At 50.0% G+C, this 22,665-nt stretch overlaps 1 protein-coding gene across 1 annotated transcript in view; it reads right to left on the reverse strand.

Annotated features, from left to right (window-relative positions):
* IGF1R (insulin like growth factor 1 receptor) overlaps positions 1-22,665 on the reverse strand; it is a 303,997-nt gene that overhangs the window by 12,265 nt on the left and 269,067 nt on the right. Inside the window, exons 14-20 of the mRNA XM_046008028.1 lie at positions 21,586-21,688; positions 20,966-21,036; positions 17,132-17,361; positions 16,773-16,883; positions 12,921-13,080; positions 8,609-8,738; positions 3,058-3,192 (exon numbers count right to left, since the gene is read on the reverse strand). Coding sequence (XP_045863984.1) covers positions 3,058-3,192; positions 8,609-8,738; positions 12,921-13,080; positions 16,773-16,883; positions 17,132-17,361; positions 20,966-21,036; positions 21,586-21,688 — 940 coding nt within the window. The remainder of the gene's footprint in view (positions 1-3,057; positions 3,193-8,608; positions 8,739-12,920; positions 13,081-16,772; positions 16,884-17,131; positions 17,362-20,965; positions 21,037-21,585; positions 21,689-22,665) is intronic.

Raw genomic sequence — 22,665 nt, forward strand, 5'->3', positions numbered from 1 at the left:
AACAATACCTCTCCTCCCACCACCCCCAAACCATGTGAACGCAATGCACACGTGCTTTCTTGGACTGTCTCTAAGCTTGCTACCACACCGCGGGTTCTAGCCACCGCCTGTTCTGCATCAGACACTTGGATGCAAATTCAGTGCGCATCATTCCTCGAGCTCCATGACTTAGATTTCCGCTCTGAAGGAAGACCTTCCTTATAATGCATTGACAAGAATACAGCAGCCACACTGTTCGGAGAGAACAGTCCCCAGTGACACCCCCCCTCCACTCCACTCCGAGCAGGTCCCCTGTAATCTCCAGCCACATCACGGAGGGCTGCCCCCCGATGATAGGCGGGAAAGGCCACCATGGTTTCTGCTCTGCTCTGGAATCATTTGCTCTGGGGCAGGGGAGGCAAGCTACAGGCGCTTATGGCCTACTGGCCGATTTTGTAAGGCCTAGGAGCTAAAAATGGTTTTTTATACTTTTAAGGGGTTAAAAAAAATCAAAATAAGAATAATATTTTGTGAGGTGAGGAATACGGGAAATTCAAACCTCAGTATCCCCAAACCAAGCTGTCGGGGAGCACAGCCGTGCCCAATTACGTGGTATGTGTGACGGCTTTGGGTCTGTAACAGAGGTGAGTGGCTGTCACTGCGACTGTGTGGGCCCCTGGAGCTGGAAAATATTTCCTCTCTGTCCTTCCAGAGAAAGCGTTTGCTGAGCCTGCTCGGGGAGAAGTCAGCTGCCTGGCACCTGACCCCATGGGCATGCCACCTTGCAAGTGGGTCCCAGCCCTGGTCAAGCCCACTGCTGACAGAGGCCCTGGGCGGGAGACTCAGGCTGCAGCCGACTGGCTTCCGCCTTCAGACACTCTGTGGGATGACAAATGCTGCTCGTTGTTTTCAACTCTTAAGTTTGGGATAATATCCTGCAGTGGAAAACTGGTAGAGGCACAGGTTGGGAGAGGGAGCGTTTCTATGCTAGGCAAGAAAATGCACTAAGTGACTTTTTTTTTTTTTTTTTTTTTTTTTTAACTAAGTGACCTTTGAGTGTCTCCTAACTTTGGGTCCTGAAGTCTAAGAGGCTAATTGGGAAGGTTCTTGAGGAACCTGGGAAACCCCGTTGCCTCCCACTCTGTCTCCGCCACCCTTTCCCCACCCCCCACCATTCACACTGCCCACTGCGAAGAGGAGCCTCCCGTCACTGGTGGGCCTACTCTGTGCCCCATGTCGAGAACCATGCAAAGTTCCCGTGCTGGGCCAGGCTCAGATCATCAGTGGGTTTCCCTGCCCCCTCCCCCCCACACAAACACAAGAGCAGTGCAAGGATGCTGCTTTCCCTATGGCAGTGGTAGGTCCTCTCTCTTACATCCATGCAAGCTGTCCATGGGCTAGAACGGGCTTCAGCTGAACAAACACTCACAAGCAGCAGCTACAGGGCCCAGGGCCCAGCTAATGCTCCCCAGCACAGGGGTGCCACACTGAGTCACCCCCAGCCCGCGGGCCCTGCAGCTGCGCAGTCAGGGCCATGGGATCAAGGCCTCCCACATCTCCACGGAGCTGGGGAGTCAGTCTTGGTAGCAACCCAGTCCTTCAGAAAAAAACACAAAAGCTTGGTTTGTTGACGGACAATGGTTTCTGCTTCCCAAGCTGTGGCAGCCGGACCCCAAGACACTCCCCGAGATTCCTGCCCCTGTAACCCCTCACCAGAATGCGGGTCAGACCGCAGAAGATGACGGGATTTCTCATCAGCTGACTCTGAGTTAACCACAAGGGAGATTATCTGGGGTAGATGTGGCTTAATCAGGTAAAACAAAAGGTAAAAGCAGTGGAGAGAGGGTCTTCCTGGGTCTGAAGAAGTAAGCTGCTCGGGCGGGAGAAGACCCAGTCTCCGGGATGGCAACAGTCCCACAGCCACAGGACTGAATCCTGCGGACAACCTGAAGGGCGTGGAAGAGGGAAGCCCAGAGCCTGGGACGATGGTGGCCCCAGACTTCAGTCTGCTGAGACAGAGCAGAGGGGCCAGGATTCCTGCCCCAAGGAAACTGCTGAGAGACTCAAATGAGCGAGACTTCTGTGGCTGAGGGCCCGCTTCCCTGGTATCCGCCTCATGTCTGCAAATCATCCGGCCGCCCGGAGGCGGCCTGAGGCCGTGCTCACGTGAGGCAGATCTGGGGGGTCTTCCACATAGACACAGACGCAGCCCCACAGTCCCTCTGGGATCTTTCCTCATGTGAAGCCAAACAGGAGCTGAAAAGCACTTCTGGAAAATTCCTGAATTGGTCCCCAGGTCCGAGGTACTGGTGGCCTACCTTCCACCCACTGGGATTCAGAAGAATCTCCGGGCCCCACCTTCACGTGCGTGTTAAACCAAGTGCACCACTCTCTACCTGTCCCTGTCCTGCACCCGACGACCCCGCCCCAGGCCACCTTCACACCCTCCTCTGACTTGTTCCTCCTCTGCCAGACCGTGAGGCCCAGCCGCCTTCCACAGCCCTGGCCTCCGGCAGCTTCTCCTAAGTGCCAAGCAGCGAGGCCCAGGAGGCACCCGGACGCTCTGCGTTAGGCTCCCTGGGGCTCACTGCCTGAAGCTCCAGGGAGCATGTCCCTTGCACAGTTTATGACTTCTGTCCCTGCTCAGCAGGGAGGACACCTGAGGGCAGCCCCACGGCGGAGGCAAGAGCAGGTGCCAGTTCTTGCAGGCCTGCCCATGGCTGCGGGGTCAAGAGCGCTCAGTGTCATGCAGGTGTCCCCCACGAACCCCCTTTTTAAACTTTGCAGGGAGAAGACGGATAAGGATTGCTTTGGGCAAATACTCCACAGAGACGCGTGGCCTGAGAGGACCAGTGCCAGCTGGCCCGTCAGAACCCCAAGGGAGACCGAGCGAAACTGAGGCAGCCCCACGAAGACGCAGGTTCCCGCCATCAAGATGACCCTCTTCGAAACCGCCCCCCCCCGCCATCATGGCATCCCGCCGGCCTGAGAGACTGGCTCCCAGAACCGCGCCCCCCACCCCAGGTCACGGGTCAGGGAGCGCGGAGGGGGTGCGGCGGGGGCCCAGGGAGGACGTACAGCATGTCGGGACAGTTGTCCGGCTTGTCCAGAAGGCCACCCTCCATAACGAAGCGAAGGACCTGCTCGTTGGACAAGCCCTGGTAAGGCTGCTCGGCCAGCGTGGCGATCTCCCAGAGCACGACCCCGAAGGACCTGTGAGAGAGAGGGGACAACGTGAGGGCTCAGAAAGGGGACCGCTGACCGCGCTGGCCCTGTCTGCCCAGCACCTGCCCGCCCCAGGGACAGCTGGCTGTGCGTCCTGCCGCGGGCTGGGCACTGGAGGGCTGTGCATGTCCGTCTCCCTCGGTTGCTGCTCATGTCTCCTGCACGGGAGACACAGCCCTGGGGCACAGTGGAGGAAGCCAAGGTGGAGGGGGCTTGCAGGGGCCCCCAAAGGACTAGGAAGCGCCTGAGCACTCCTGTGAAGCCTGGACAACCCAAGGTCAGAGCCCCAGCTGTGCAGCGGGCAGGACAGTCTCCCAAACACGCTGTATCCTGTAATCAAAGGCAGATCCCCAGGCCCTGCCGGGACCGCGGTGCAGTGGGCTCCAATGCAGCCAGGACAGCCAAGCCGGTGAACGAGCTCCCCCGATTTGGGAAGCTGTACCCAAGTGGCTCTCAAGCCTGCCTGCAGAGTAGAGTCTCCTGGCGAGTTTTTAAAACACATGACGCCCCAGGGCCCTGGCCACAGTTCGGACCCGTCGGTCTGGAGTGTTGGAAAACTCACCGGGGATCTCCCAGGGCCAGTGGGAGCAGTGGGGACAGAAGCCCCCAGGGGCTGTGGGAGCTGCCGGCCTGTGGGGGGCTCAGTCTCATGGCGGGGGTGGGGGGAGGGAGTGAGGAGGGCGGGACTGGCTGGTTTTGGGGTTCCCGGGCAGCCGGCGTCCTTAGGCAGAGTTCAGCCAAGTGGCAAAAGGGCAGAGAAGTCAATTCAGCAAGGCGAGCAGTGAGCGACTCTGCCAAGCATGCAGTCTGTCTGTTGGTTTAGAAGATCCAACGACCGGAAAACAAATTAAAATACAGATACACGCACACCGAAAGGTCGGGCAGGGAGTGTTTAAAGAGGCGATGCTGTCATCTGTAGAGTAAAGGTGCTTCCCCGCACACACGGCCGGCTTGTACAGCTTCTCCTCCGTCTGTCTGCCTTTACATTCGGTTCACTTCAGTGGACTAAAGCAGGCCCGCCAGCAGCCCATGGCCCGAGGGGCTTCCGATGGGACTCTGCGAGTCCCAGCACCGAGGGGTGCTGGCAGAGCCGCACGGAACAGTCTGGGGCCCAGCGCTTCCCGCCGAGAGCTCTCGGGATCCTGAGCCAGGAGGGGCTTGGAGGCTACCACAATGGTGAGCGGAAGGCCTCTGGGCAAATTGCTGCTGAGAGCAGACTGGGACAAAGACAGAATCTTAGCAGAGGACGCACCCACCCAAGGTCCTTTTTAATTTCCAGTGGCCAAGGAAGAGTCTTTATGTTGCACAAGAGACCTAGAAAAGCCAGAGACTGCAGAGGCCCCGGTGCGGCATTCAGAGGCTCAGGCTGGGGCAGCCAGCTTCTCCATCAGCTTCGCCGGTGCGATCTCCCACCACAGGGCACCTGGTCCCAGCGGCACATGCCCTGGAGGCCACCGCTGCCACGCAGGGCAGCCCAAGAAATGACCAGCTTGCCGTGTTTACTGACTGCAGGCCGGGGGAGCATCTGGGGGCATGGCTCCCTCCCGAGCCACCTGTGCTCTGCAGGCCGCAGCAGCCGGGCTCACTCACCGGCTCCCGCCTGGACCCTTCCAGCCGCTCTGGCTCAAGCTCTTGGTCACGGTCACCTGGCCATCCATAAACTTCACAGGTCACAACTGCAGTCTGTCCCACAGCCCTGCTCTTCTGGCCTCACTGGCGCAGTCCACCCTGGGTCCCCTGTCTCTCCGCCTCCTCGGAGCCCAGCACCGTGCCCCAGGGGCCTGTTGGGGCCCCAGCTCCTGACTCCATGCAGCCTCGGCCTCCAGCTGATGGGAACATCTTAAACCACAGCGCCAGGTCCCACTCCTGGGTCCCTCTGCCTCCAGCGGCTCTGCGGGTCTTCGCAGAGGGCCCAAGCCTCTGACACAGCGCTGGTCTCTCCCTCCCCTAATCCCCTCAGGGGAGTCCCACCGTCCTCCAGAAGCAGCAAGCGCGTCCTGCCACCACGGCTTCCCCTGCGTTCCCGCTGCCAGGAGCCTGCACCCTCATGGCTCCGGCAGGGACAATTCGCACGACCCCATCTCTCCTGGCCAGACTTCTGTGACTCTAGTCCACCAGGCCCTCGTGATCACACCCGTGAAGTAACACGGCAGCTAAGAGGCCCGGCTCTCCCCCCGAGGCCTCCCCCGAGTGACTCCTGTGATGTCAGTGTCACTCGTCAGGGTGGGCCACTTACGCTGGAGTCTGGTCATCCTTCATGGGAGTCTATGGATGGAGGCTGAACCGACTGTACCCAATACCCAGATGCCCCCCTGGCATCCCGGGTTGTCACAGGAGCCATTTAAACATCAGTCAAGCTCCTGCAGGCCTCACAGGGCATGTGGACATTGCCAAACAGACCTCACCCACAGACGGAGCAACCAAAGCCCCGAGATGTCCCACAGTTTGACCAAGGCCACACAGCCAGTTAGGGACGCTGAGAAAGAGGCAAAATCCATGTGTTTCTCAAAGCAGGTACTTAGCAATGTGGCACATTTTATGTGAACATAAAACCAGGTCACGAATTCCGTGGACATGGCTCTTCCTGAAACATTGGACAAATGCCTTCATGTGCCGTCTTTCTGAATTACGAGCATTGCTTTCCCCAGAGACGGTGCAGCTTGCTGTCAGTGCCGGTGCTGCTGGGGTCAGCGTTCAGGGACCACGCCTCTGCACACCAAGACAGGATCCTGTCGCTGTCCCACCCGCCAGCAGCTCAAGACCTACAGAGAGATCCATTTTCTCCTCTCTCGTATTTGAGCCACTAGAGAAGCAGATGATTGTAAGGGGGTGCAACCAACCCTGGATATTTGTGGCTGTTTGGAAACCTTAGTGAGTCAAGGAATGAAGACTATCGGAGACCGGTCCGCATGCCCAGCAAGGAAACACACTTGTGTCTCCCGACCGGAAGGAAATGCTGGCAGGGACACAGGGCTAGAGAGGAGCCAACACCGGGTCCAAGGGCCTGGGAATAAAATCTCAAAGGGGCGCAGAAAAATGTGGAAATGTCCAAACTGCAGAAAAGAGACCCCTTCCTGTGACTCCGAGGCCCGTCTTATCAGAAACACAGCACGGTGTGCAGCTCTGCCTCAGAGAAGGGCCGACAGGTATCACCAAGAAACCGATGTGAGCCTAATCTGAGCAAGACCCGCAAAGAGCAGGGATGTCTTAAGAAGTAGGTAGTCTGTTTCCGTCCCTGGAGACGTGAGCAGAATCTGCTCAACTACTAGCTGTCGGAAACCGTGGATGGGACCTGGGGGCTGGACGTGACCACATAGATACCCTCCAGGCCTGAGATTCTGGGGTCTCCTTTCCAAAGTCAAATAAAATTCTTTGTCTTTCTTTCTAGATTTTCGATTGTTTAGGAATGACTATGCTATTGACTATATTCTAAAATGACTGGGGCACGTAGGTGGCTCAATCGGCTAAGCGTCTACCTCTGGGTCAGGTCATGATCCCAGGGTCCTGACGTCGAGTCCCATACCAGGCTCCCTGTTCAGCGGGGAGTCTGCTTCTCCCTCTCCTTCTGCTACTCCCCCTGCTTGTGCTCTTTCTTGCTCTCTGTCAAATAAATAAATAAAATCTTAAAAAAAAAAAAAAATAGGGGCACCTGGGCGGCTCAGTCGTTAAGCGTCTGCCTTCAGCTCAGGTCATGATCCCAGGGTCCTGGGGTTGAGCCTTGCATCGGGCTCTCTGTTCGGTGGGAAGCCTGCTTCTCCCTCACCCACTCCCCCTGCTTGTGTTCCCTCTCTCACTGTGTCTCTCTCTGTCAAATAAATAAATAAATGAATAAAATCTTAAAATAAAATAAAAAAATAAGAATAAAAACCTTAAAAAATTGATTTCCATTCCTTTGACAGGAAAGCTTTAAATCCTAGGTGCTCCTCACCAACATCTTGGGTGGCTTATCCTATCTACCTGTTTTACCCTTGAAGGCTGTGTTAAAAAAAAAAAAAATCTAATGCTTGGACATTGAATGGAACGAATACCAAATACCCACTCTTGTTTATATAAATATATTATTGGCTCATGATCGATGCCATCAAGTGGGAGAACACTGGCATCAAACACTCTCTATGTCCCTCTGTTGTTGCTTGTCCCAATCATTGCTAACCTGAGTTTGGGCAAAATTAGCCTGGAGATATTACTAACTCTAGTTTTATCATCCTGTTCTGCCCCTTGTTTTCCCTGGATCTCACAGTTTTCTCTATTTTATCGTGCTGTAAGCTGACCTTGGAGCTTTTGGAGGCACAGGGGCTACAATAATGAGATGCATGAACAGACCCAGGCCTGTCCCCTCCCCACCATCTCTACATCTAAAAATGACGGTGAGCACTTTGATTTGACAGCAAAGAGATAACTACCCTGGACAGGCTGATTGCAAAACAGATCTCATATGTGAACTCGAGAAGCAACTGCGCTTTGCCGGGTCATATTCAAACGCTATTTCCAATTTGCACCTGCCTTCAAAGGAAGATCCAAGGCCCTTGGACTGTGAAAGGTTCATGAGGTTAAAAAAAAAAAAAAAAAAAAAATGATGTCGGTCACTATTTAAATAGCTCCTGTGTGTGGTCGTCCAGACAAGAGGCGTGAACAACTACCATTTCTGTAACACATCAGCATTGGGATCTCCAGAGGGGACAGCCAAGAAACTAGCTGACGTGCTAGAAGGCAGATGTGCCAGGACCTCAGCCTGCCAAGGACCCCAGTTGTAGTTTAGAACCTGACCTCCTCTCTACAAGGTTGCTGATGAATCACAGTAGTATTACTAAGAGTCCTCCACACTCCGCAGCTGGTAAGCTTTCTACCCCAAGACACATTTATCATCAAGGGAGACATTCTGCTTTCCATACCATCCCTGGGTCAACGATGATGGTGCCCATGGAAAAAGGACAGATAGCAGACAGGACCAACCAGAAAACACATCCGGATTCATAAGCTTTTCGTCTAAATAAAGCAATGTCTGCAGTCTCAAGTTTGAATCAGGTAAGGCAGCCACGCACATGCAAAGTTTCTCTTGGGAAAGATAAAATGAGAGCAGGCAGAGAGGAGAGAGGGTGAAGTTCTCTGACTCCTGGTGTTCTGTCTCTAGGGCTCCTGGCCGCTTAGCGAATAGCTAAGGATCGGAAGAAAGATTGGTCCTATAAATTTTTCAGATCCCACAAATGCCCTTAGCGAGGCTGTCCACAACAGAAACCTTAGACAATGCAGGAGTGTGGCCTACATCACACTTTTGGGCTGAAGCTGGAAATGGGGTAAGAGTGAACAGAAAACAGGAGAAAAATAAAGCCCTTGAGACTGAGCCAATGGGATCTGTGGAGGCTGGAGGGTGCCGGGCTTGTGTTATAGGAAAAGTCTCTCATACCAGACGTCAGAGTGAGTGGTGAAGACTCCATCCTTGAGAGACTCAGGGGACATCCAGCGCACAGGCAGCAGCCCCTTTCCTCCTTTCCGGTAATAGTCTGTCTCGTAGATGTCTCTCGTCATACCGAAATCTGTAAGGTGGAGAGAAGGTGCCAGAGTGATGCACTTTGAGCAGCTCTTGGGGCAGAAGCAAAGATGTCCCATCCCTGTTGCAGATGAGGGTCCCATTCCCACATCCAAGGCGGAGTGCACTTTAAGGAGGCTGGACCTCAGTGTTCACAATTATGTGACTCAGCAAGGGATAACTGATTAATCACATGACAAGGAAATACCGAGAAATCTCGGCTTCCAAATAGGTTTCTAATTTGAGTCTTCACAAAAGTTAATTTGAGAAGTGCCGGGGTGGCTGAGTCGGTTAAGTGACTGACTTTTGATTTCAGCTCAGGTTGTGATCTCAGGGTCATGAGATCAAGCCCTGAGTTGGGCTCCCCACTCAGCCAGGAGTCTGCTTGAGATTCTCTCTCTCTTTCTCTCCTTTTGCCCCTCCCCCTGCTCTCTCTTTCAAATAATCATTTATAAAAAGTTAATTCCAAATAAATAAATAGTTAATTTCTTTATTTACTTAAAAATGAGAAGCATTTACAAATTATCGAGCCATACAGTTTATTAAGAAAATACATACTGTGTAGACCCAAAGGTCACTTTTATGTGGTTTTAAAACCTGGTGAAATAAACAAGGGCATGTTGACTTTTATTGCCTTGGTAGCACTGCCCACTGCCAGAGGAAATAAGGTAGTTTTGCTGCTTAATATGGGGGAAAATATTGAAAGTACAAATTCACGGGGGGAAAAAGTACCCTAAGATGCCTGGGAGAGGCTATTTAGTAGGCCCCTGGAGCTATTACTCAATAATGTTTTTCAACATAATACTCCCACTCATTTTTGAAAACTTCTTCCATTTTCCAGTCTCCAGAAGATGTCACGTAATTATGTTTGATGGCAGGCTTGCTTTATAATCCTAAATTATTGCTTCTTTGTCAGATTTTGATTTTCCACTCAATCGTACAACCTTTTCTTACAGGGACTCTTCCGTTCTCCTTCCCAGGAGAAAGGGCTGCTCTCCTTTCTAAAATGTTCATTCATGTCTCTAACTATGCCACAAAGCCGTCAGGCTACAAAACAAACAACATGGGGAATAAAGTTCCTTGGACGTTAACCAACACAATTTACTTGTACTGAGCTGAGGGCCATCAAACTGCCTCTGGTGAAATTACTTGTCATGTTTGTAATCCAGGAGACACTGGGCATAGGAAAAATAGGGGTTTTGAACCCTAGTGAGGAATAAAAATGAATGCTGAAGTCTTATCTTGGAATTAATCCAGTGACATGCAAATGAGAGGATTTGCCTTTATTTGCACGGAAAGGAAAAAAAAAAAAAAAAAGGGAAATCCCAGAAAAAGAACACAAGCTATTTTTTAACACAAAAGAAAAATTTCAAATTTTAGTGAGAAAAACCACAAGTACCAAGAAAATGTCACTATAAATGTGCCACCTAGTTAAACGGCAAATATGGTCCTTGCTGATTGGGACTTCCAATGGCAAGAGGCACAATACTAGCTCTCCCACCGTGATGTGAAGCCAGGAAGAAAGGAGCATGAACTGAGCTCCTGCATGTGCCAGGAAGAGGGTGGGAAGCACGAAGCCAATGGCTGGAGGACATAACATCTACAGAGGGCCAGGCATGCGCTTATAGCCTCCCCGCACCCACTTCTTCCCACTATCTCATCTGCTGTATCATCATGCCCATTTCAGAGGGCCAGAGGCTGAGGCTCACAGAACGTAAGGCACTTGCCCCAAGTCTTATCTGTTATTGGCAGAACTAGGATTCAAGCTCAGGCCTTCTATGTTCCTTGGTGCTGGGGAAGGGGAGCTGGTTGGCAAATCTGTGGGAACAATACTGGAGAAGGGAGGGCAATGCAAAAGGAAGGGCAAGTGAGCAGGAAGCACAAAGAAAGCCCAGACAGCAGCCAGAGAGGCTCTTCCTTGGAAACCCGGGAGCATGGCCGCCTCTCAGGCTTCAAGGTGCACCAGATGTGTGGAAGCTTCAAAGGGCCAAATCCAGGGACCGGTGGCTCCTGAATGAGTTGTTCTGAGGACCAAGGGATGTTTGTTCTATGATACCGTTCCACTCATCACCTCTGTCTCCTACAGATGGAAAATCACCCCTCATTTGATAACCATTCTCATTTGATAACAGTGAGCGATACTCACTGCTCATAACTGAAGGGCCCAAACAGTTCGTCCAAAAATCATTGCTAAAGAAAAAAATTATTGCTAAGAAAAGGTGTGCATTTCCAGAACAGACAGTTCAAGAGCTAGACAAAGAGGTTAGTTCTGTTTCACTTTATTATTTTCTCAGTACTTTGAATGAATCATGCCATTCCCTTTGGGCCTGCAAAGTTTCTGCTGAAAAATCAGCTTATAGTTTTATGGGGTTTCCCTTGTATATAACTGTTTTCTATTCTCTTGCTGCTTTTAAAATTCGCTTTATCACTACTTTTAGCCATTTTAACTATTATGTATCTTGGCGTGGACCTCCTTGGGTTGATTTTACTGGGGGCTGTCTCTGCTTCCTGGGTCTGTTTCCTTCCCCAGACTGGGGAAGTTTTCAGCTATTATTTCTTTATTTTATAAACTTTCTTTCTCTTCTCTTTTTGGCATCCCTAAAATGTGAATGCTATTATATTTGATGGTGTCGGTGACTTCCTTTAACTTATCCCCTAACTTCCTTTAACCTATCTTCTGTTTCTGTTCCCTTTGGTTGCTTTCCATGACTCTCCCTTCCAGCTCATGGATCTGTTCTTTGTCTCCTCTACTACTTACTCCCTCTAGTGTATTTTTTTTTTAATATTTTATTTATTTATTTGACAGAGAGACAGTGAGAGAGGGAACACAAGCAGGGGGAGTGGGAGAGGAAGAAGCAGGGCTCCTGCTGAGCAGGGAGCCCGATGTGGGGCTCGATCCCAGGACCCTGAGATCATGACCCGAGCCGAAGGCAGACACTTAATGACTGAGCCACCCAGGTGCCCCCCCCGCTAGTGTATTTTTAATTTCAGTTACTGAGTTTTTCATCTCTGATTGGTTCTTTGGTATATTTTCTATCACTTTGTTGAAGGTCTCAAATGAGGTCCTCCACTCTTTTCTCAAGTCCAGTGAGTATTGTTATGACCAATACTTTGCATTCTCTATCAGGCATATTGATTATCACTGATGTGTTTAGCTCTGTTGTGATTTTGCCCTGTTCTTTCATTTGGGACATATTCTTCTGTCCCCTCACTCTCTGTGTCTGTTTGTATGTGTGGGACAGTCAGCAAAATCAAAGAGGTTAATTTTAAATAGATTTCAGATGTAAAGTGTCCCCTGTAGTTTCTCAGGATAAATATCTGATGTTTTTCTGAACCATCATCATCTCATAGTAGGAAGATAAGGGTCCTGTAAGAGCAGGTGTCTTCCTGGGCAGCCCTGAGGTTGTACGTGGTTTTTGTTTTGTTTTGTTTTGAGATCAGGATTAAGAGATCAAGGCAAAGCCTACACCTAAAGGTTGAAATAAATTTCTAACTTACACCAGAAATGCAATCCAACCCTCATTTTTTTTGGGGGGGGGTGTTGAGTGGGTGGTGGCAACAAGAGGTCTAACCAGCAGGTTGGTTAGTTAAGTATTACAACAGACAGGTCACGAGGTTAGAAGTTGATCAACCTGGGCATGAACCCCAATTAGCAGTGATCTTCCCTTACCTGAGGGATTGCCACTGCCCTGTCACTGCTCCTACTCTATGTAGGGCCTTCACCATCAGGCGACCTCACCTCTTAGAAAACTCCATGGACCACTGGAAGACAAAGCTCCTTTGAAGCTTGGAATATTAGGGGAAATACTGATAGTCTGGATGGCAACTTTTATTCTCAAATCAAAATCACCTGAGGATGTCGCCTCAATTATTTCTGTAACTAATGCTTAGAACTGTTCTGCCAAGAAATGCCTCAAGTGCCAGGAGAGGCTACCTCAGGGACCACGGCCTCAGTCCATCCTTGCCCACTACTTGTTCCGCTGTGTCCACATGTGCGGTAGGGATCTGAGCCAATCCGGCCCGATTTGCGATCGACTATCAACTGGAGACAACCACGTTATTCCCAAGAGCAAGACTGTGTACTCATGGGATGCACTGGAAAACCTCTTTGCACGTAGGCTAATGCCAGCTCGGTCCCTGAAACATGTGCGTTTAGTTCTTGCTCGGCTCTGGAGAGCTAAGAACACACCTCCGATTTTGACCGTGAAATCTTCGGCCACCATGCAGTTCCGGGCAGCCAGGTCTCTGTGGACAAACTTGTTGGCGTTGAGGTATGCCATGCCATCTGCAATCTCTCCAGCCATCTGGATCATCTTGCTTAGGCTTGGAGGTGCTAGGACTGGATTATTCTGTTGGAGATTAGGAAAAAAAAAAAAAAAATTCACATGAGAATTTAGGAGTTCTTCCCACCCTACATTCTTTCAGGGTGTGCAAATCCATCTTGGTTCAATCTGAGCGCCACGGGTCATTCTGCTAAGAAACAGGACTTGCTCTGAAGGAACATATTATTATGGAGACCAGAGCATCTGCTTCGTGGTAAAGTCATGCGCTTGCTCACTGACCACATCACACAAAGCTGCAGAGAGAAACACCAATTAGCACAACTTGGGACCAGCATTTTCTATTTTGGGTAGCACAAAAATTATTTAAAGTGAAACTAACAATTTCTGATATTACGAATTCTTGGTTATTCAGTTTTTTTAAGATTTTATTTATTTATGTGACAGAGAGAGACACAGCGCGAGAGAGAACACAAGCGGGGAAGAGGGAGAAGGGAGAAACAGGCTTCCCGCTGAGCAGAGATCCCGATGCAGGGCTTGATCCCAGGATCCTGGTATGACCTGAGCCGAAGGCAGACACTTAATGACTGTGCCACCCAGGCACCCCTTGGTTACTCAATTTTTATCAGTTCCTATGTTCCTTTATTTCTAAAATGAAAGTCCAGGTAAAAGGATGGAGGGGATATTACAAAGGGTATGCGGAAATAAGCAGGTGTGTTACCCAAATGGACACCATATGCTTTATGGTGCTCCCACGTAAGCACAGTTATAAATTACTTGATCTTTTTCTTTCTCTTCAACTTTCTTCTAAAGTACAAAAATATCGAGATTAATGTTTTCACCTTACAATGTGGCATTCCTTGGATTACCATTTTCCGTGGGCACCAAGGAAACCAGGCACTTGCCAATTCATTTATGTCCAGGTGAAGCTTATTTCAGAGGGGGATGAATACAAAACAGCGACAAGTAACATGGATAAGAATTTCCTTTTTGCAGAGGAGGGGAACACTGGCTTTAGAATTAAAGAGCAAATAATAATAATAATAAACCCATTTGGAAAAAAAGTTTATATTAAAGACATGTGGCCAAATCTCTCCATCCTCAAAAACAAAATACAAAGCCAATCAGCTTGCAACAGTTTAGATGTTAACCACCTCTTGCTCATGCTGGTACAGTAGATTTTACCTTGGTTTTCCTGACTACAGAGAATCTGTTACAACACCGCAAAGCCACATTGCTCCGACAGGTCCCACACGCCACCTCCCCAGCTCAAACCCTGTGGAGCGTGGGCACAGCATGCCTGCGTGGGGTCACTGCTGGGAGGACGAGCTGGGACCATGCATGGAAAGTGCCTGACAGTGCCTGGACCCTGGACAGGGTCCATGCTTGGCGGCAGTTGGCTTTGTCCAGGGACATGCTAGTTTCTGTTGAAAGCTGCCTTCTAGAAGCAGGCTAACAACCCTCCAAGTACTTCCCAGTTAGTTCCCTACACTTGACGTACATTTACCTCCTGAAGAGACTATCAACACGGTCTCTGGTGATTTCAAATACTTATCACTGAGTTTCCCAGGGAAGTGACATGATGTCCCCAAGGGTAACCCTGAGCCACCACTTTCTTTTACACAGGAACCTTGTTTAGACAAGCTCTTTTTCCCCCCGGACCCACAGTGCCTTTTTAACCTTTTCGGGGTTCTAGAAATGCGTGCTATGCTAGAAAATGTGAAGTCTATGCTCACGATCCTTAAGTTGAGGAATATTAAGTATGTGTGTTTACTAGACGTGGCCATTCATAATTGATATGAAAACCAGACTCAATGAAAGGAACCCGGTTGTAAGTATCAGAAGAGAGGGCTGACACTTTGTCGGCTCATGGATCCGCAGTGCCGTTCGTTCAGACATTTTAGAGAGCGGAAATCTTTCATTTGCTTAGAGCTACTGAAGACATGTATACACAAACACCCACATTTAGCCAAGTAAATGAGCAAATCTTCACTTGGGGAGAAGATGCCAAGTAGAATATAATGAATCTGCAGGACAAGCAGACGTATTTTTATACTTGACATGAGTTAGGAAGAACGAGTTTAAATCTGACAAATCTTAGAGTGAATTCTAGATCTGAAAAGGACTTGGGTAATCATCTTGTCCAACCCTCTTATTTTACACGTGCGGACGCCGCGGTGCAGGGGCCCGGAGCGGCTGCCTGAGGACGGCAGACAGCTAAGCAGCCGAGCCAGGACTGAGACAACGTGTTCCAAATGTTGATTCTGGGCCTGAAGCCGGGGAGGCAGGGAATGAGGTATCTGCACTTTTCAGAGGTGCCTCGAAATGAATCTGGTAAGAACTCTGGTGCCGTGCCTCTCTAGCCGCCCGTCCCAGGACGTGGTTCTCATTCACGTTCGCTTGTGAATGAGCAAAGTAAGCCGGGAAAAGACATTAAGATCCAGGGAGCTGGGGACCCACGCCAGCAGAACGGGGCAGGATGGGGTGTGCTGTCCAACCCTCTGCCCGCAGGGCCCCGGGCCAAACCCGGCCTCGTGACTCTCCCAGAACCACAAGCATCATCTGCTGTGGATAAAGGAAGGCACACGTGAACAGGTGTTCAGAGCTCAAATTAAGGAACTACTACGACGTGGGGGATAACGAAGCTGCAGATTAAAAGAAAACAGAAGATGAAACTCAAGCAGAGAAAGGACGTAGGCATTCAAAAGGGGTAGAGAAAGGGAAGGACCCTGGCAGAGGCAAGCAGGCGCAAAGCCTACTCAGCGCCGATCGAAGTCAGGGTGAAGGTTAGGACTTTAAACCCACGGAGGCAGCCCAATGAAAGGCGAATGTTGCCAGTATTATTTGTAAGTGTTTATCTACCGGGTTATTCTCAGAATTCCTCCCTTTACAAGTCAAGCTTCCATATGCTAAAATGATGGCCTGTGGGTTCCTGCCACAGAAGAGGTGACTAATGAAAAACTGCCCAGGATTTCTGCCAGTGTAGACTGTGAAGCTCGTCACACAAATGGATCTTTTCGCCTAGACGAAGTGACGGTCCCACTGAGGCGATTATCCCTCTGCCTCAGGATCCGGCCTGACCTGCGGGTGCGGTGTGAGAAACAGGGTTTCCCAGCCTGGAAGGCACAGACCGGGCTGGCGTGGGGGGGAAGGGGCGTGTGGGTGGGGAGGGGGCTCATGAATGAGCCGACCTCTTGGGCACGGAGCTGAGTGGGAAACCATCCTGGCAGGAGAATCTGTCCACCTGACACAGAACTCTGACAAGCGTTGACTCAAACACTGCTTGCCACCAACACTGACTCTGAACCGGGCGTGGCTGGGCCCAGGGTGGACGGCCAACACCGGGGTGGAACAGGGATGCACTCAGAGGACTGGTGGGCAGAGAGGTCAGGGGAGGAGATGGTTCCTCCTGGCCAAGGTCAGGGGGGCAGGAAAGGCTTCAGGGAGGCAGCAGCCCTGACACGGGTCTGCGGGTGGGAATCAGGGGGCGCCGGCGGTGCGGGGGTAATGAGCAGTGGAGGAAATGCAGGAGCAGACACACAGAGGGGTTAGGTAAGGCGGTATCTGAGGAAGGCCAAGTGCCTCCCGCCAAAGCTCACAGTCTCCCTCTAGTCAGGGAAATCGTTCTCACAAAGGACCAAGCGTGCAGCAAGAAACATTCAATGCCTGAAAGTAAGTAGATTTAAAGACACCGTGTCTCCTGGGGGAAGGCACTCAAGAGAGGACGGATAACGTCGAAGTCGGTTAAAACCAAAACTGACCTCTATTTCTGGCCTCAGAGACCTAAGATAGCTTTTGAGATCCCCTCGTGTCATCAGTTCCATGATGACCAGCGTCGGCTGGCCCTGGGACACCACACCCAGCAACCGCACCTGGGAGGAAGGACAAAAGAGAAGGGCTCAGAGGGTGAGGGCGGCCCACCACGGTCCCCACTCACGCTGCCCCGGGGTCCGCTTCCCATGCACAGATGTCTAAGGGCCACCGTGAGGTGATGGGGGACTCTGGAAGGTGGTGGGGGAGAAGACACCAACCCCCCCCCCCCCAAGGGAGGCTAGAGACAGGGGACTCCGGGGGAGGCTTTCCCTGCGTCAGGTTCTGGCTCTTCAGGGCTGTCTCTTACCACGTGGTGACAGTTGAACTCCTTCATCACTGAAGCCTCATTGAGAAATTCAATCCTTTCGCGCATGCTGGCGGCCTCGTTCACTGTTTTAATGGCCACCCTGGTTTCGGGCTCATCTTTAACCACGCCTTTGGCGACTCCTTCGTACACCATCCCAAAGGAGCCCTGCCCCAGCTCGCGGCTCATGGTGATCTTCTCTCGAGCGACCTCCCACTCGTCAGGTACGTACACTAGAGAAGAAGAAACCAGAACTGAGCCGGTCAAGTGAGGGGCCCGGGCAGAACGTGCTTTTGGGGGGAAACTGAAGGACACGGGATGCTATTCCCTAAAGCCCACAGAGGACATCAGGGAACAATGAAGCGGCTCGTCCTGAAATCTCTGTAAGGCAGCTATACGGTCAAAGTCTTCAAGGAGTCTGCGATAATCTGAGGATACTAAGAGCCCAGAAGAACCACAGAGGAGTCCAATTTGAGATGTGCCAACTGCGGGATTCACAACAGGTACAAAGACTTGGGGGTGCCCAGCTGGCTCAGCGGGGGGAGCATGTGACTCCTGATCTCGGGGTTGTGAATTTGAGCCCCGCGTTGGGTGGAGAGGTGACTTAAATAAGTAAAATTTGAAAAAAACAAAAAAAAGCCCACAAAGACTTAGCACAAAAAATCATGTAAGTATTTCAATAGTTTTTGGGCTGATTACATATTAAAATTGATAACACTTTGCATACATTGGGTTAAAGAAAGTCTATTGTTAATACTTGTTTTACCTGTTTCTTTTACATTTTTTTTTTAAATGGCCACTAGAAAAACTTGAGGTTACCCGTGGGACTGGCATTATATTTCCACTGGTAGCAGTGTCCTTGTCTAGACAAGTGTGTCCAGCCTCACCAAAGACCCTGGGGGGGTCTGTCTATAGGGGTACAGAAGTGGCTGAGCTCTGGCACCAGGGAGTTGTGAGTGGTGAGTTGGGGGGGGGACAGTGGTGAGTTAGGGGAGCAGCTGATGAGCAGTGGGGTCTCACCAGGACTCTGGCCTGAGCTCCATGAACTCAGGGACCTCCCATAACCAGAGGAGGGGTGGTGAGGGGCTGGGAGGTGGGACATGCTAAGACTGAGCCGGACTAGGACTTCTCCAGCCCAGGCTTTCGGTCAGTCTGGTTTAAGGAATTAAATAAGTAATTCCAGGCAGGCAGGAAGGAAGGAGAAAGAAAGAGGAAAAGAGAGAAAGGAGGTAAGACAGAAAACAAAACAAAACAAAACAAAACAGAAGCTCCATCCCGCAACTGGAATGGGCAGGATAAAAACTAAGTTAGACACCTTGGAGGAGGGTCCAACTGAGCTTATGTTAGTCTAGAATTTTCTCTCATACACACTTTTGGTGAATTTCATACTACATGTGTGTTTTGGAATTTCATAAGCGGAAGTCTATCCTCTGTACGGCTTCGGTGCCACACAGTCCCCAGAAGGGGCTGATGCCTGCTTATGAGAGTAGGTCCGCCAGACCAGCAGCTAGGGAAGACTCTTCACAACATCCCTCCGAAAGTATAAAGAGACACTTTGTCCTAAACCCCTCCAGATCCCCAGCCCAGGAGCTGGTTCTGTGCACAATGTTATCAGCACTTCCCTCGAGGGGATTTTCGGTGTCCTCTGGAGAACGGTGACATGCAGATTAGCTTTTGGAGAAAGGAGTTTTGAAAGCCCTCGCGAAGGGCAATGTCCTTTTGTCGCCCCTTGAGGAAAGGAGCTACGAGGTGCTTGTGAAAGGCCAAAGAAATTAAGTTCACATGAGGTGACGGTGTTCCTATCTGTTGGCCAGGGCGACAGGGAGTTTGGGTTTTGTTTATTTTTAAAGAAAAATCAAGGCCTATTATGAAAGTAGTTGTGGGAAGATACACATTTTGAATTCCAATCACTGGTACTGTCTGATATTGTTGTATTAATGCTCTTTCCAAATTCCCAGATGCTTCGTAGTCAAAGCTACAAATGCCAGTCTCCTGAGCTTTATTTCAAAGCAGAGCAAAGTCTCTGGGAGAGTCTTAGTCCACCTTTACAGAGAGGGAAAGTGGCTTCCTCCATCAATTCCATTAAGGGTATGATGACTCCTTATCTTTTATTTTTTTTTAAATGCTATCATTCATACAAACAATGCATAAAAATCTTTTTTTTTTTTTTAATGAAGAAAAAGATCCTCTCCACAAGTAACTACTATTTTAAGTTTGGTGTGTATCCTTCCAGAATGTTCTCTATGCATTATATACATACACACATTATATATAGGAGTACAGAGGTGTGTGTGTATGAGTATGTACACACAAATATACATATATATGCCTATTAATAATAAAACTTCTGTGAGATCATTATAGATTCAGGAATTATTCAGTACTTGATTCCTACTCTGGGAGGCTGCTTTTTTTTTTTAAGATTTTATTTATTTATTTGACAGACAGAGATCACAAGTGGGCAGAGAGGCAGGCAGGGGGTGGGGGGGAAGCAGGCTCCCTGCTGAGCAGAGAGCCCGATTTGGGGCTCGATCCCAGAACCCCGAGATCATGACCTGAGTGGAAGGCAGAGGCTTAGTCCACTGAGACACCCAGGTGCCCCTGGGGAGGCTGCTTTTGACTGACTTTACTGTAAGCAGAACTGAATTAGAAGTTATTAAAGAAATCACAGTGAGACTTTACACAGTGCTTTAGAGTGTCAAAGTGTTTTTCTCATGTTTTTCCATTTGATCAGGATAATCAGCACAACCATGAATCTGTGTCCTATCTCCCCCACACCTACATGTGCTTTCACTTCACCTGAAGCCAGGAGGCAAATGGTTTTTTGAAATGCATCTACCTGGTTTCACGCAATTATTCACTTGATAAAGCCAACCCGGCTCCTCCTGCAGGTCAGCTTCCCCGCCCACCCTGAGGACCTCACTGTCCTTTTCCACGGTGACTGCATCACGCTGTTGACAAGACCCCAGGGGCTGCGTCACCCTGACTTCTCAACTGCCTCGCTATGTGACCCGGGCAAGCCTCTGCCCCGAACCTCCCTGCCTCAGCTCCGCACAGGTGGGCCCAAGAACATCCACCTAACGCAGATGTAGGGACCAAAGGGGGCGGCATTCATAAAAGTCCCCAGCAAAGTGCCAGGTCATGGTGTTAGTGTCGCTGGATCCCAGGATCAATGCCCTGCGCTGACTGACTTTGAAAGGTCTGGGTTCAAGCCCCTGAGGGAGAAGAGACAGCAAACAAGGAAGAGAAATACCCATGGGGCACAACCCAGCTTCCAAGTCAGACCTTCTCACTCGCTGGACTAAATGGCTCTCATGAGTTATGACCCGGGGGTCTGTGAAGTGGCCCTGAGGATAGAAATCCTGCAATCCCGGTCAGGAGGGGGTGAACAGAAAAACTCTTAAGACAGAAAGATGCAGGGAGGCCGTGAGTGATCAAAGACAGTCCCAGCGATATGAAACTCAAGCTGAAACCAGTTCAAGAGGACTGTTTGGTCAGCTGCGGCATACCCTCCGACTAGATGTCAACAATTAAAATGGCTTTTGCCATTCTAGCATAAAATTTCAGGCAATTAAGTAAATGGACTACCTCGCTGACCAGTCATCTCTGAAGCCTGTTTTTCTTTGGGGCCTTCTGCACGGTCACAGAATTTTTGACATACTCAGTGAACTTGCTAGAAACTTTGATTTAAAAAAAAAAAAGGTGTTAACCAAGATGTATTCTGAGGCCAAAGTTACCTCAAAATAATGTGAACCTCTTTGCCCTACGTTAGCCACACTCCTGAAAGCTCCCCGATCTGGGACGTCCCCAGGCAGGGACCCTGGCTTAGCCGCTTACCGTCGGCGGCGCTGAAGTACTCTGGGTTCACAGAAGCATACAGCACTCCATTGCCCAGCCTGCTGTTATTCCTGTCAAAGGGATAAAATTCAGGTTAAAAAACCCCATCTCCGTACGTGTCGTCTTGGTGCTCTCAGTTCTCTCTGTCCTGTTTCGTGAAGGGGCATCCAGAAGAAGGGAGTGCGGGTTACTCCTGCCTGCCGCTCTCACCTACGCTCTGCCACCGGGCCCCAAAGCCATCTTGCTAACATGTCCTCGGGCTTCTTCAGGGAACCCGGGTTAAAGCTTTTAAGGAAACACTGGTTTCTTTACTTCATCAGAAACGGGAAGGCCTGCTGGCCAGAAGAGGCTGGACACTGTGTTTGGAAAAATCTCTGCACGAGCAGCGGGATATGTGAGCGAAGGGATGAACCACACCCGCCCCAAATACATTTTCTGTTGTTGCTGAATCCTAAGAAAATGTTCTCTTTTTCCTGAGAGGAACCTTTGATGGGAAAATCGGGTCACCCGTTCCGTAAAATATTCCTTCAAGATCCTTAAGACGTTTCCCTGCCCTCAGGGTCTCATCACCAGACCGCGCAGCCACCTAAGGTGTCCGAGCTTCCCCCGGAGTCACTCACCTTTTCCTGTGGAAGACGTACAGCATTATAACAAGCCCCCCCACTATCAGCAGGACAGCGATGGGCAGAGCGATGATCAGGTGGATGAAGTTTTCATACGTTACTGCAGAAACAAGGGAAATGACAAAAATATCACGAGGTGCACAGGCTGGTCATTTTTTGTTTGCTTTCTTTTGTTTTAGCGGCAAGTATGAGAAAAAAAAATCCCCGAAAATTCCTTTACCGCCCTATCGCAAACTAGGAATTCTGAAGGTAAACAGTATCAGAACAGCAAAATGCTCTGAGTTATTCGGGGGAGGGGGTGGGGAGATAAAATGAGTACACACAGAGGAGTAACTCATTTTTAAAGTACAGTGTACCCTGACATAATAGTTCACGTGGTGGCCTCGAGTATATCCACTAGTAGGCATTAAATTGCACACAAAGATGACTTTACTCAAGTCAACTATTTACTCGTCTATTTACTCATCAACTATTTACTCATCTTTGCATGCAATTTAATGACAAGTGGATACACACACACACACACACACATACACACACATTTGCAAAAATAAAAGGAATGGATTCTTACATATTTAGAGCCCAACTGGTACTGACCCTTGTATTTAGATCATAAATGCATTACTTAATCTGTTTGGTATGAAACCGGTGTCCTAGTAAGCTCTGTTGACCTTTACCTGTCTTAAGAAAGTTCCAGAGATGACTTAAAAACACCTAACCAGACGGCACCCCTGGCCAAAGTTGTTCTGGATTCTCCCCATTCAGGTCTAATAACGAGCCTGACCACCACACCTGCTCATCCCCATCACCAGCACTCAGGTGACAGGTGGGCACCTGGGACGCTGCTGCGCAGCCTTGAAGACTCTGCTGGATGTAGGAAGTCAGTGTTCCCAGGGAGCACCAACACCGAAAAGGTGGACTGCCCACATTCTGCAAGGATGCCCACATTTTGCAAGGATGCCCACATTGCAAGGACACGGAGAGGAAGGCAGAGGAGAGAAGGGAGTCAGGGAAGCTTTCCAAGAGCAGAGGAATGGTTGGAGATGATACTGGGGAGGAGCAGGGTTGGCTCCCAAT

Source organism: Meles meles, chromosome 6 (assembly GCF_922984935.1).
Source record: "Meles meles chromosome 6, mMelMel3.1 paternal haplotype, whole genome shotgun sequence".
Lineage (NCBI taxonomy): Eukaryota > Metazoa > Chordata > Mammalia > Carnivora > Mustelidae > Meles > Meles meles.